Source organism: Larus michahellis, chromosome 3 (assembly GCF_964199755.1).
Source record: "Larus michahellis chromosome 3, bLarMic1.1, whole genome shotgun sequence".
Lineage (NCBI taxonomy): Eukaryota > Metazoa > Chordata > Aves > Charadriiformes > Laridae > Larus > Larus michahellis.
Genome location: NC_133898.1, coordinates 87,576,420 through 87,591,092, shown reverse-complemented (window position 1 = coordinate 87,591,092; position 14,673 = coordinate 87,576,420). Strand labels below are relative to the sequence as shown.

Sequence of the window (14,673 nt, the reverse complement as noted above, 5' to 3'; positions counted from 1 at the left end):
ATTTCCATTACTGGATTATAGCAATGAATGCACACTAGAGGAGGCACCAGCTGAAGATCCAGCTCAAGTCCAAGCTACACTTCAGAAATTAATCTCAAATAGAACTAGTTCAAGATGTGCAGCCCAAGCCTAGGGAGAGCTAACGAAAAGCAGTGGCAAAGCGATCTTCTCTCTTTGTAACATGGCTTTATGAAAGGAGGATAAATCTGTCATTTTAACATCTGACATTTCAAAGCCTATCATCAAGCACAATGGTAAACAGATACTATTTGAAACTTCCTTTTAAAAAATTACTCTCATTTATTTGCCTTTTGATGGGGGAGGAGGTTGTAATATTATCTGATAATTTGATAATTTAATAATTTAAAGTTAACAGAGTTCTCTACAGAAAGATAGTTTAAAAAGAAGTTATCAAATACTACTACAGCTATTGCCTCCCCTCCTGCCACAAAGAATAACATGAAAGAAGGGGGACTCCATTTTTCATGTCCTTGTACTAGGAAAACATGAATTATACAGTGGTCACTGCTACTTATTCTCAGAATTTAGTCCTGCACTTAGTCCACACATACCCATCTAAAGCAGGTTTCACAATGACACAGTCAAAGAAGATTACGCAGCTCTTTTACTAGCTGCTATATGGAGCTATTATGACTTTCTAGCTTTGGAGTGCTCAAAACAAGTGAGAAAAACACTGCAGCTACAGAAGGAAAGAAAAAGAAAAGAAAAGAGAAGGACAAGGTTTCCCTTGACAAACGTAAAAGTGCTGTAAAAGAAAGACGCGGTTGCAGCAATAGGAGCAGTGCAACAATAAACTGTAATATGACATTCTGTAACTGTCCAGTTAGCTTACTGCCAGGATTACAGTTATTCTCTTTTTGTTCCTGTTGAGAGAGTTTGAAAAGAGATTTTTTTTTTTCATCTATAGCTCTAAACCTTTTAGACTGTGCCATGTTTGGCATTAAACCTGGAACACTGAACTTACAAAATGTGGCACTCACTTCTGCTCTGTACACAGCGCATTTCAATATTACTCTCTCATTCAACTGCCAGATGGTCATGAATAAATATAACACAATTTGAGCTCCTAACAAATAACACTCTTTAAAACATGGAGATATAAAGCCATACATAACATTTAAAACTTAGCAGTAAGAAGTCATCTATGCGTTGCTGCAATATCTAATTCATACAGTTCCCAATACAAGCATCTAACTGCCCATGTCCTGTATAAAGAAAAAAGTTACCTTTGTATACTTGTTGATGGACAAGCTTATTAAATCAGATATGAGACTTCCACAGTGTGTTTTAAACAAACTGATACTGGTTAAATTCTCTCCAGTTGGATTTGTGAAATGGTTAGCATATACAACTTGTCCTAAAACACAAAAGAAAATTAGACCTATTTAGTCCTGCGTTTGGCTGTAGGAATACAAGACAAGATTTTTTTTTTTTCTAATCTGTACTGTATATATGTTAGAATTGGTTTGTTGAGCCGTATGTAATTTTAATTTACAAACTCATTTGGGAAAGTTCATCCATTCTAAATTCAAGCTAGACACTTCATTATTACACTGAAGTCTGGTATTATTCTGGTTGACTGTAAAATAGTTTGGCACATTACAGCCTTTTATTGGCACAGTTTTTGCAGTAGAATAAAGATTTATTTATCTGCAAGTTCCTCTTTGTCACATGCCAGTGCGCATGTTCTGAAATCATGACATGTTTTGCAGATATGCAAGTTGATGACAAACAATTCTGGAGAGGTCTAACACTTTCCTTTGGATGTGTTGATGTAAAAAGCTGGCATGATCATATTCCAGCTTGAGCATTTGTAGACATTAACACAGACAAAATGATAAAGTTAAGAGGCTGTAAGATCTTATCAATAGCACAGCTCCCTTGACATCAGTGGAACAGAAGATACGTAGAACAAGCCTGTATTTTATTCTTGGAAATGCAGAGTGAAGCCCTGAACCCACCATCCTGCCATTGGTCTCAGCAGTGTAAAGTTTCCACTCAGCATACTTTACAGAACAAAATGAGAACCTAAGAAATTCTACAAGGTGCATAAGAATACAAGACAAGATAATACATGCAGAGATACTACTGTCTTGACTAGTAACTGTTGTTAAAAAGCACAAGCTTTCTCTTACGAAAATGGACTACTGCATTATTACTCAGAACTTTATCCAGAAATAAATACAGAATTCTGGACAATAAATTGCCCCCAACAGTTTTCCCATCCTTTCTTCAAAAGGCTCCCAAAAAGGAAAACAGGTTATCCCACAACAGATCATAAAAGACACTTAGAATTACAGAACAGCCAACGCACACATTATCCAGTAACAGAGACATGCAGAAACAACAAAGATGCATTAATATGAGCAAGGCTGTGTTGTGACAGTGCTAAGAGCAGGCAAAAGCTAACCCAAGTGTTCAGATTCAGTAGCAGTTACTTGGGCTAAACATACAGTGCATTCTTTCTAGACCTCAATGTTACTCTAACCGTTGCAATTCCTACATGGAACTTACATTGATATTTCATACAACTGGGCAGTGGAGAAGGTTTAGTTCTAGTGACACAATGATTATAGAAGAAAGTACATTTTTATGATTTATTTTGCTAGCATGGACATGAACAACAGACATAATTCTCACAAAGCAAATAAAGTTCTCTTCTGTATTTTAACAATTCTTCTTCAGCAAACTGAACTACTTTGAAGTTGGGTTATTCAATTGCATTCTATGACCTTTTTTATCTAGCTTCTATGAACAGCTTACTCTTATCAATATACTTTTTGCCCTTTAAAAAACAAAAAAAAAAGAAAAAAGTATTGCCTTGCCCTTTTCTTCCTGTACTTTTACTGAGGCTTCTTCCTTTGCCCAGTATTTTCTTAATGTCCCATATGGTTAACAACGCAAATTCTCTGTTCTGAGATTCTTTGTTCTGGTCCATCCTTGGACACTTTTCCTACATTGTTTCCATAAAATTGCTGTTCACTGTTATGCATTCTGGATCTCTGCAAATGCATTTTTATTTGCAACGTCAAAAAGTGTATTGTTATTATTTACTATGTTGTAAGCATCAGTTAAGAACAAGCTTCATAACCCTGGTCAAGTTTTGATAGAAAAATCCCTAATAATATTTAATTTAATTTGAGCTACATGAAGATTCACAGAGAATCTGTTTTCATCATATTTGAGTTTATCCAATTAAATATAGCTACGCTTAAACACTACCAAAAGTAGTAAATGATTCTGGACAAATTAAGATGAGAAATCTAGGTAAGTCATATGTACAAGAATACATTCAAGAAAAAAACAGCATACTTACTCATCATTTTTTCACCTAGTACATGAAGAAGTTCCAGTACTAGCCAATTAATATCCAAGTGGAGGTGCAGTAAATGCCACGATGGGGGAAAGACCTGTGATTAGAAATACACACATTTATTTATTTTTAACATTTTTTTAGCTCATTCTGGCTACTGTACTAAGAACATGAAGATAGGCATATATTTTGCCTGCAATAAACATTATGGATATCCATGATCAAACACACCGTAACATACAAATGTGCCATTCAGTTACAGGAAAAAAAAAAAGAGAAAACAAATAACCTTCAAGACAATTAATTCTGTCTGTAGAGGATGTTCATGAAGTCTTTAATTTAATCTAAACTACAATTTAAACACAGTGTCTTGATTCAAGCCTGACAGTTTATAACACTCTTAGTTATCCTCTCCTTTCCAGAAAAGTATCAGGTAGCACAAACTGCTAAAGTAAAGCATGCTTTTAAAGTAATTCCAAAATTTCAATATTGTCTTCCTTAAAATTTACTTGAAATTACTATTTCTTTCATCAGCTCAACAGTGGCCCTACTGACAAGCTAAACAAACAGAAAGATCAAAAATGCTGCTTCTCAGCGATCATTCCTCTCCAGATATTAGTTTTTGCAAGCCGAGACTGAAATTCCTTTTTTCTTTCTAAAAGATTTGAAAGCACTATTTATTATATGTATGCACAAAACAATGGTGTGTAAACTAGTGTTTAATGGTGCAGCACCTACTTCCATATCTGCACTTTTCTTCTTTATATGCGTGATCTTTTCCCATTTTGAGTGAGATTTCAGAATGTATTTCTAAAAAAGTGCCCCTCCTACCGGGAAGCTCAGAAATTTTAAAACATTAGCAAGGACAAACACTGAGGAATTTTTTAAACATGCTGCGCTAATTCAAGCCTACTTATCTACCTGTAATTGGTATTACCATTTGCATAGTGCAGGAAGAATTCCAAGAGTTCTAAAACATTAAAATAAATAGATAAATAAAAACAACAACAGAAAATCCAGAGCTCATTAGTTGTGTTTGTCAAGCATGGGATGGCACTTAGTCAATAAGGGGGAAAAAAAATCCCAAAATATAAAGTGTAACTTCAATTTCACCCTGAAGAAAGATTAATTCTTATTCAGCCAAAATTTATCAAGTTGAATATGTACTGTTACACAAAAAAAATTTAAAATTACAAAAGACATCAACCTTTGCCTGATGTTGAATAGTAAATGCTACCAGGACACTACTAGGGAGTTCACAAAGGTGACCAATGTGCATAGTCAAATCATGAAGCTCTTCCACCAACATTGATGGTAACTGCGTTTCTACAGATGCTTCTTCGTATGGATGAAGCGTTCCATCATTTTCCGCTTTAGGGGGTTCCAGATACCTGAACACACATACAAAGACACACAGTCAGAAAACATATAAGAAGCAGCTACACAAAGCTCAGTGCATAAGTTAGAAAATTGAGTGCAAGTCTCACCTGAAGATGAAAACCTTCACATAATGCAAAAACTCAATACATTGATGCCTGATGCTCTCTGCTTCAGAGTGCAAGTTTGCAGCTTGACCTGAAGTAAAAGAGATGAACACCTTAAAGCAGATGTGCCCACACTGTGACTCACGTAACATATGCATTCTCCACAGTAATTAAACCAGACCACTGGAAAGACATCCTCTTTTCTGAGGACCACTTGGGAGGTAGCTGGTGGCAAACACCCACTTCTAAAAGTCATCTTGCCAGAGGGATCCATTCTTTACCTCACCATCTCAGGTGCATAGCCAGATACAAAGAGAAAAGAAGGTATCCAGTCCCTCAGGAAAGGTGGAAGAGGCAAGCAACCAGTGCTAGAAGAAATCATTCAAGCCCTACTGCCCTGCTCCCTGTCTGCTTCCAAGACACCTTCAGAAAAGGCATGTGTGAAACAATTTCTCAGCACCCTTTTCTCTTGGGGGACATAGGCAGGTGGACTAATTCGGAAACATGTAACTTCACCTCCTAGGAAACATCACATTGTTGCACAGTGCCTTAAGACGTGTAATGCTAAGAGCTGTCCATTCCCAATCCCGTACCCTGCCTTTCACTTGCAGCTCTGTATCCTCCCATAGAATCATAAAATTGCCTAGGTTGGAAGGGACCTTTCAGATAGTCTAGTCCAACCATCAACCTAACTCTGACAAAAGCCATCACTAATCTAAACTATACCTCCTCTCCTTCGCTCTCTGAAGCTGTTGTTTCTCATGGTGTTTCCCTTCTTATCTTGCACCTGCAAGCTCAAACACCATCAACAACCGCAGAGATTCATTGGAAGCTACTGCCAGTGGTGTGAGAATCACTCCTTATTTATTCCTATACTTTGTCTTGTAGCTTTCAGCTTTTATTAGGGAAAGATGGAACTTAGTGCATAACAAAGCAGATAGTCATTTAAATACCCAATAACTACTGCCCAAGAATATATATACACAAATGCTTAGCAACCAGTCAGCCTGCAACACCTGTACCTGATTAAGCACATGCCACTCATTAAGAGCATCATAAATGGGAAAAGCAAACGAGGAGTTTGAGCAGGCCCCAATCAGAGATGTGTGGCAAGAACTCTGTCACCTACTGCACGGGACTGCATGTCCAGGGAATGGCAGTCGCCTTGCCCCACTGGGGAGTCTTCTCTTTCCTTTTCTTGCTCTTTCTCTCCCTTTGATTTCCCCCAAGCCTTCCAGGTAACCTTGAAGTTCACGTATGACACTTGTTATGGACCCCACAAATAAAGTTTTGTGCATGTAAGCCTATCTCAGTACCTTTTGAGCAACAATACTGAGTAAAGCAAATCAAATGGTACAAGTACCATAAAATTCCAGTGTACAGTCTACCCCCACCACATAAGAAGCCATAGGATCTGCTATGGTAATGAACCATAGGTTTAGAGGCTCAAATCACTGTGTTCTAAATGAATTATTTATAGATATTACTGCTGCTTTGTAGCAATTACAAATATTTTATCATAAGTTCTTGGAAGTTCTGTTTAAGCAAAATTTTATATTATACTATTTCACTACATTATCTTTTGCATCCTGTCATAAATCATTGATCAATGAAGTAAGTGGAACAAAATAGGAACAGCAGTGTTAAGAACAGACCAGGCATTTTAAAAAAAAAAAAAAAAAAAGAGCATAAGAAAATATTTTACATGTCTTCCACGCTACACAGTTCTCAGTACAAAGCCTTCAAAGCTCATTAAGACTGACAGGAAATTAAATTAAATGTATGATATTGATATCCATATAAACACATACACACAACAGAGATTTACTGAGCTAAAACTCTAACGAGAGGTTTTAAACAGTGGCAATAGTGCATTTATTTAAGACATCAATAATACCTAACATCATACTGCCTGATCATTTTAAATATTTTAATCCTCACTACACTCCTCTACTGCTAGCCTGCCTGCATCAAGGGGGAGCTAAGTCATGGCTATATCAGTGACTTGTTCTGCAAGTCACAAAGAAAGCCTGGTGCAAAACATAAAATTCAACAGGTTTTTATTTTTCTAGCTTATTTGACAAGAGGAAGAACAGGATACAAAGAAGAGAACCAAGCAGGTGCTTAAATTTAAGGGAAAATGAACTACAGAACAGTTTATTGGTGTCCAGCTATTATATAAAAGTTCAATTTTAATTTAAAATATGGCTATTTCCACTTATGTATTAACTGTCAACAAAATTAGACTTTTAAGATACAATCAACATGAAAAAAGCCTGATGACAAATTCATACCAATGATTTAAATGGCAGAGCATGACAATATCAAACCGAAATAATAAAATATTCACTTGTACTCTTAGAACATTAACAATTCGTCTGTAATGAGAAGATACTACAGCTAGTTTATTTCTGAGTAATTACTGAACTTCTCAACTTTGCTAAGTAATTCAGCCTTCAAACTTACAATAAGCCCAAGGCTGCAATAATAATCCTTCAGAAACATACTGCTTCTCATGCCTTAGTATTTAATTGAAACAAAGCATTCTGTAGTGATCTCATTTTATTGATCCTGCAGCAAAGATAAATTAAGTTTCTAAATAACTCTAAACTAAGTGAATATAACTAGCTTGTTTAAATGTAAGCCAAGAGAACACTGAAAAAAGTCCCAACCGCTACCTTTGTAACTAAAATAGTCATTGGGAATTTTGATGCAACTTTCCATTTTTAGTTTAAAAAGTTACAAGGTAGTTCGACCTTAGGAGTGACATTTTAGCTCAAGTCAAATTAATGCGAAATTCCCCACTGAGCTCAGAATTGCCCTGTGCACCTACTAGACAGGCAGATCTGGCTCCAAACTGACAACATTTCCACTATCTATTTTCACACTACCTTACATCACTTGGTTGCCTATATTTGTACCCTTACTGCAGGTTTATGCTGGTTATATGCTGTTCTGTCGTACATTCCGTGAGCCCTTGGTCAAGAGTCAAAGCACAAGTGTGATCTGTGATAATATACTTCTATAATGAAAAGGTAGTCAAACACCTATCTCCATGTCAAATTAAATGTGTTAAACTTACCAAAATCGGATGAACTCATTTGTACTAGGTTTTCCAGTCTGTATATCTGTTGCCTAATTAAAGGAATACAAAAGTTTATGGTATTTATATAGGTAAAAGTTGTTTAACTACATTTTAGTTAGGCCTAAATAGAACAGAGAGAGGTGGGAGCTGTTCCTTGCTTTGTATTTCTGAAAAAGCTTACAGAAATGTAACTTAGGAAAGAGTATTAGCAGAAAGCAACAGACACATCCAAGTGCCAAAGGATGACAATGGATAGAATTTTTGCTTGTTTTTAAAACATTAAAATACAGTAACAACAAATACAAAATTAGCTAAATATCATGGGAAGATAAAAAACAATCGCAAGCACAAAAACCCTGAAAGCCTTTCTTTGTAAGTGGTCTTTCCATAAGTGTTACTCAGCTTCATATCCGACCACAGAATAAACCTGAAAGTTAGTCCTTGTGGCATACGTTCAGTATACACTAAATTAATTCATTTGTGAATGAGCACTAGTAAATTCTGTCAGCAGCTTTTCCTGCTTAGGGTGGTCTGCTGCTTAACTTGACCATAAAAGATAAACAGAAACAAATATAATAGAGTAAGAGGAGAAAGTATCTCTAAAAAAGTTAAAACTCAGTTAAGTTTGGGGGAGGGGAGAGCACTTCTAAAGAAGTTGCTAACTGCAAATGAAAATTAAAAAAAGCTGTAACATAGGTAAGTACTCAGCCATGTTCTGCAACAACTGTTATTTTCAAGTGGTCTCAAGTATAGTCTCCACAGAGATAACATGGTGCTAAACTGAATACATGAAAAGCGCAACTGTGTAAGACAGACTTTTGAAAGAAAATGCTGCATAAATTGAGGAAGGAGCTCTCTGCCTCATTTCTTATACAGTCAAAGCAGCAACTACCAAAAGATTCAAAAACAGGATACTTGGATCCAACCCAGATCAAATGTTCTTATGAAAATAATAAATAAATTGAAAACTAGGAAGTGCCTACAAGGATCCAAAACCCCTGGTTGTAACCTGCATATTAAAGGGCAGGCACACATTAAAATTATCTCCCTTAGCTCTTCCTTCCTTGGATAAAATCCTGTCAGCTACCCAAGATCACCTTCAGCCATTTAGATGGGTTGTGGGTTTTGTTTTGTTTTGAAATCAAGGATGAATTTCTGCATTAACTTCTCAAGCATTTCAATCATGTAGAAAGGAAGGAAGTCTAAAACAGGAGGGCTTCATGAGAGGGGGCTGTTGAGGCTGAAGGTTAGATGGTGTCAGAAAGGAGCCACATAGGAAAAAAATAAGAGACTCTCCACTGAATTGACAAAAGATAGAGTACAGTGGGCTGATAAAATAAAAGCACAAACTATGCATGAGAAGCATAAAGATATCATCAGTTAAATAAGTAATTTCAATTTGTACCTCAAAGATCGATCCTCATGGTTGTTAATCATTAAATCATTTAACTTGCAAATAAATATTCTAACAGTTAAGCCAGTACTTCTGTTTATTAATCAAAGATATATTGTCTTAACATAGACATTTAAATGGTTACACAGCTCTTACTCACTTTCGCTCACACATCTTCAGTCACGTAAAAAAAAAAGTCACAGGTAAGAGTTCTTTTTGCTGTGCAATTAATGTTTTTAACTTGCAGTTCTGATGTACAATATTATTAATGACAATATTGAAAATACTAAATAACAATCTATAACATTTACAGACATTAAAAAAAGATTAGGTTTCTGTAAGCACGCATGTAAACATAGATATTATCTGTACTTTATAAATTGAACTATTTACAGGTACCTTGTCCTCAGGAATCATTATAACTTGTACTTAACACATATGATTTCTACAATGGAAAACGGAGTTTTCCTACTTTCAGTTGTCAACCGGTCTATAAATGAAAGCGTTCCATTTTATGACTGAACATATGAACTGAAAGAGAGAATATCTTTGCAGAGGGACTTGTCACACCAAAAGACAGCTTAGCAACCAAACTTTCACAGCCAAGAGTTAGATGAAATCCATTATTCCTACCAGTTCAGTAGGTTTTAAAACATGTATAGCTTGAATAACTTAATAACCACAATAAAATATATTATGCCTTATGTTCATTTCTATTACAATTACAGAGCAGTTCATATTACAGAAAAAAAAAATATTTAATTCAAGAGATCAACTATATCACTGCCTCACTGCCCAGTGATTTTATGTTAATAAACAGATCAGACTAATGCTGAAAGGGATACACTGCTTCTTTTAACTAAGTTATCCTACGATCTCCTTCATTATAAGATTCTTTTTATTTACTTATTTATTTTTTTATCACAGTGAATACAAAGCTTGCATCAAACAAGCAAAGCTAAATAATACTGGTTTTAATATAGGTCCGGTCATCTATGCCACCGTGTTTTGATAAGCCAGACCCTATTAATGTTGTTTCACATCATGCCCTTGGTCATACCCTAAAGGGATGGAAGAATCTACTACAATCAAAGGAATGATGGAATATACCACATGTATTTGTGGAATCATACAAAAGCTCCTCTCCCATCCACTCTCTGTATGTGCCGTACATCCTGAGGATTATCAGTAGCAAAGAGGATTATCGGTGATCTGTGTATTTGCATTGACCAGATTAAACATCTACATTGAATTAGTCAAACAGTGAGTAACTGTATCTGAAGAGATTGCTGAAGCTATCCTAATCCAAACAATTGAAGAAAGTGCTGCATCCAGCATTTACAGCATTTGATTTTTAACCTCCACTTTTCTTTATGCAGAAAAAAAGGATTTAAAATCTTTAAAAGACAACTTTAATTATATTGGTAGCACAATCTCATTCACCAAAATCTTATATAGTTTACTCATTTATTCTGAAGCTAGAGCCGTCTAAATTAATCACAAGACTGTTGTAATAACTATACTTACCAATTTTTATCTGGTGATGGCTAAGATATGCACCACACTGCTTAGAAACTTATTATTAAGTCCCACAATATTAAAAATCTGGGACACAAAATATACTTCTTCCCATAATTGTGTCTTGCCCATCACTTACTGGAGCGTTAGACAGACAGCGTAATCTTTTTGGTTGCACTGCATAGCCCACAATCTTTTATGATTTTACTATCAAAAACTTGAAAAGGTTGTTACATCCTTAAGGTGAGTATGATTACAGAAGTGCATTAATTATAAAATACACTAACGTGATCATACCTAAATAATCCAAAGAGAAGTCCACAGGATTCAACTAATGCTGTTTCAGTAACCCACTGAAAGCCGAACATTTCCACTACATCATCTTCATAGTCATTTGGAGAAGGATCTAGTCTCAGCAAAACCCTGTAAAATAGAGCCAGCAATATTCATACATTCCCCAGTAATAAACCTATAGAATACAATATCTACATCTGGCTTATGTATCACTTATACTTTATCAATATATAAGTAACATGTATACTACAGATAGGAAGGTGTAGCAGTGCTCTCAAAAGACAGACTGTTACACCTTTTATAGCAATGTAATATATAGTACATAAAATATGACAACTCTTAGCTTCAAGAGCAGAAAAACATGATATAGTCACAGGGCACAGTATATTTTAGAAACGCATAAAAATTAATAAGCTACTACCTTGAAGCATCTTCATCCTTATAAAAAGGCTGAGACATAACATACAGACTGTCCTTAGCAGAAAGGGCTGCTACATTAGATAACGTGCTTCACTGTAAGTGTATGTACGGAATCTGTCTCAATGTACACTATAGGCCTAATAAATAATGCTAGGACATAGATTTATAGACATTTAATAATATTTATACAGAACACACTGATAAAAACACATTAATAAAAGCACACTTTTAGGTAGGTGAACTGATGAGAGTCACAAAATGTGACTTCATTATGATAACTTAAACTAACACTAGGCCATGACTACCCCTTGCTCTGGCTAAAGGAAAAAAAAATAAAAACAGAATTACCATTTTACTCAAAGGGGAGAAACTTAGACATCTGTATAGATTGTTAAAACATTACTAATTGTGCAAATATAGAAATATTTCACTAATGTGCTTTCCAGAAAATCCCAAGACTACCATATAATAACAACAAAGACATCAAAACAAATTATTTCATAATTTTCCTACTGACTTTCATAAAATAATTCAGCGTAGATGAAGCTGAATTCACTAAGATGCAAGAAATATTTCTATTTTTAAAAATTAAAAAATGTACTGTTTTTATTATATTCATATTCTTCTTGAATTGCACTATTCAGTTCTCAGAGGCAAAAAGACCATCTGTTGAATAATTGGCCCAATCTCCCACAACACCTGTAGTTCACTTGGTAACTGCCTAAACATTGGTCTGGTTTGAAGCCTTTAGCAATTAAATCCAGTTACTCCTGTTCTAGATAATGAAGACAGAAGAGTCCCTCACATACAGGCTTTTCCAAGAATTTACAATCCAAGTAGACAAGGTGAATAAAGGACAGGAGAACAGTATTATCCTGACTGTAGTGATCTGGGAAACCTGTCTACATACAAGGTCCTGAGTGAGTTTTCACAAGAAATTGTTTCTGTCATGAAATGCCTCTTTGTCAGTGTGGAAATTCATTACTGATCTGTTCATGCAGACGCAGCTCTCTCAGTCCTCTATTTGACAACAATTTGAATGAATGTGCTCTGATCCAACAATAAAAAAAGATAAATAAGGTAGGGAATGGCAGAGGTACAGTGGAACACCCTTTAAGGCTTTACAGAAAAAGCTGTGGAAATGAAGGTTATAAAACCCCAAAGTAACAACACAAAATATGAGGCTTAGCAGAAGAAACCCACAGTAAGTAAATTTTCAAGTTCAAAGGTATAGAGAAAGTACTGAGAAAAACAGACAGAAAGATTATGTTTTTGTAGGAAAAACAAGACAACCCGTGAAGGACCAGCAAATGGCACACAAAACTAAGCTGGATCACAGGCAGTGAAGAAGATATTAACTAAACCAAAGTGACATTTTAGAATCTCACATAAAATACTTGCTTATTATGCATGTGACTTATGAACCTTAAATCCATAATGCACGCAGAGGTAGAGCTTTAAGGAGGATGGTGTTAAAGCTACAAAGGACAGTCCCAGCGATCTGGGGAAGCTGGGCAGTGCAGGTTTGTTTCTATCACGTGGAAAAGAGAGAAAGAGCTGGCACTGAATAAAGCATATGACTGGAAAAAGCAGTGTTGCAGCCTCCTCAGAAATTTAAGGGGGTCTCAGACGCCTAGCAGGCCTGTAATAGGTCCTTTACAATATCTTAAAGTTCACAAAGCTAGGAACTGTACCTAGTACACCTTTCGAAGCAGTCTATCAACACAATTGCCCTTCCCGCTTTCATATACCACCAAGTTGATCTCAGGATCATAAGAGCTGAAGAACGGATTTGGAAACCTTGTCGGCATTTAGAAGCACCAAACACCAGTAAAAAGACCATCTTAGAAGGGTAAGGTATTTGCAACTCAAAAAAACACCCATACCTCTTAAGAGACCCACTTGCTAAATATGACTCTGCAGAGAAGCTTCTCCCTCCATTTTGGTTGTCAAAAGCACAGGAAAAACAAGGCGGCTTTGAATTCTCATTCTCCACTTCTATTGCCATCTCCAAGCTTTCAGTGAGAAACAGGGGTGTGGAGGAACCCTCAAAGTCATCGTCCATTGCTTCCACCTGATTCAAAAAAAGAAATAGATAAATTAAAAAACACTCATAGTGTTTCTTCAAATAATTTTCTCATTGTTACAACTCCCCACAATCTCCTTCAGCTTAAGTGAGGACACAGATCTGACTAACCATAACATCAAACTTTGTGCAGCTCCATCTTCCTCCATCACAACCTGTTCAGGGATTCACCTCAGTGAAAAGCTAACCCTAAAAAAACCAAAATAGGTTCTTTTTCTTCTAGCTTAGCTCTCTAAATTGATTAGTCATGAGGTTTGAGTAGCACAAGGGTAAATTAAGAGGAGGGAATGCATTACAAGGCATGGGGAAGCTACTTTCAGCAGCACTTCATTTTGCAGCCAGAGTAGCTATGCTATGAAAACACATCATGCATTGCAGGCTCCCAGTTGTCCATGACTTTAAGGCAATATTACAGCTCAAGTTCTTTCTAAGAGGCAGGAAATACACCCCCATATGATAATTATGGAACCCTGAAATGCTAAAGTTTTAAGGCCCAGAAAATGATTCTGACATAGCTCAAGTTGGAAGTTTCTATTAAAAAAGTCTGACTTCTCGGCAATCTGAAAAAAGAGAAGCAAAAGGGTAAGGAAGATCATGTCCAAAAGAAGTTCACAGTATAGTTAAGACTAGTGAATTAATATTTTATACAACATACTGCAAGACTAGAACTAGGCAACAGGTGCCACAGAATTCTACAGTAATACACAAACAATGTAATTAAAATTATTAACTCTAATTTAAGTTTTAAGCTTCATTGCTGGCAGTTTTTTACACCATTCTTGCAGAAACCAGTTTACGCTGTGGCTAGAGGTTGGTAATACAGAGGCCTGACAGGAAAAAAAAAAAAAAAAAGAAAAAAAAAAGAGAGAAGTTTCTCTCGTACTTTTCCCCCTTCATTCAGATTCCTGCGATGCAGTCGGCCACGCAGCAGAAGCCGTGCAACTCTTAAGTGGAAAGATGACTTCAGTGCTTCAGCTTACTGCAGGACCCTGCGTATAGGTGCGTTAGCACAGCTGGCAAGGCAGAAATAAGCAGCTAAAGGGCATGCCCTAAGTCAGC

At 36.1% G+C, this 14,673-nt stretch overlaps 1 protein-coding gene across 2 annotated transcripts in view; it reads right to left on the bottom strand.

Annotated features, from left to right (window-relative positions):
- Positions 1 to 14,673, bottom strand: part of MMS22L (MMS22 like, DNA repair protein) — a 97,668-nt gene that overhangs the window by 82,480 nt on the left and 515 nt on the right. The window contains exons 2-9 of one of the 2 annotated variants that reach the window (XM_074581077.1): positions 14,498 to 14,603; positions 13,415 to 13,602; positions 11,112 to 11,237; positions 7,901 to 7,953; positions 4,822 to 4,909; positions 4,542 to 4,725; positions 3,338 to 3,431; positions 1,248 to 1,378 (exon numbers count right to left, since the gene is read on the bottom strand). In XM_074581077.1, coding sequence (XP_074437178.1) covers positions 1,248 to 1,378; positions 3,338 to 3,431; positions 4,542 to 4,725; positions 4,822 to 4,909; positions 7,901 to 7,953; positions 11,112 to 11,237; positions 13,415 to 13,593 — 855 coding nt within the window. In that variant the 5' untranslated portion in view covers positions 13,594 to 13,602; positions 14,498 to 14,603. The remainder of the gene's footprint in view (positions 1 to 1,247; positions 1,379 to 3,337; positions 3,432 to 4,541; positions 4,726 to 4,821; positions 4,910 to 7,900; positions 7,954 to 11,111; positions 11,238 to 13,414; positions 13,603 to 14,497; positions 14,604 to 14,673) is intronic. The other variant, XM_074581075.1, reaches the window with a different exon arrangement.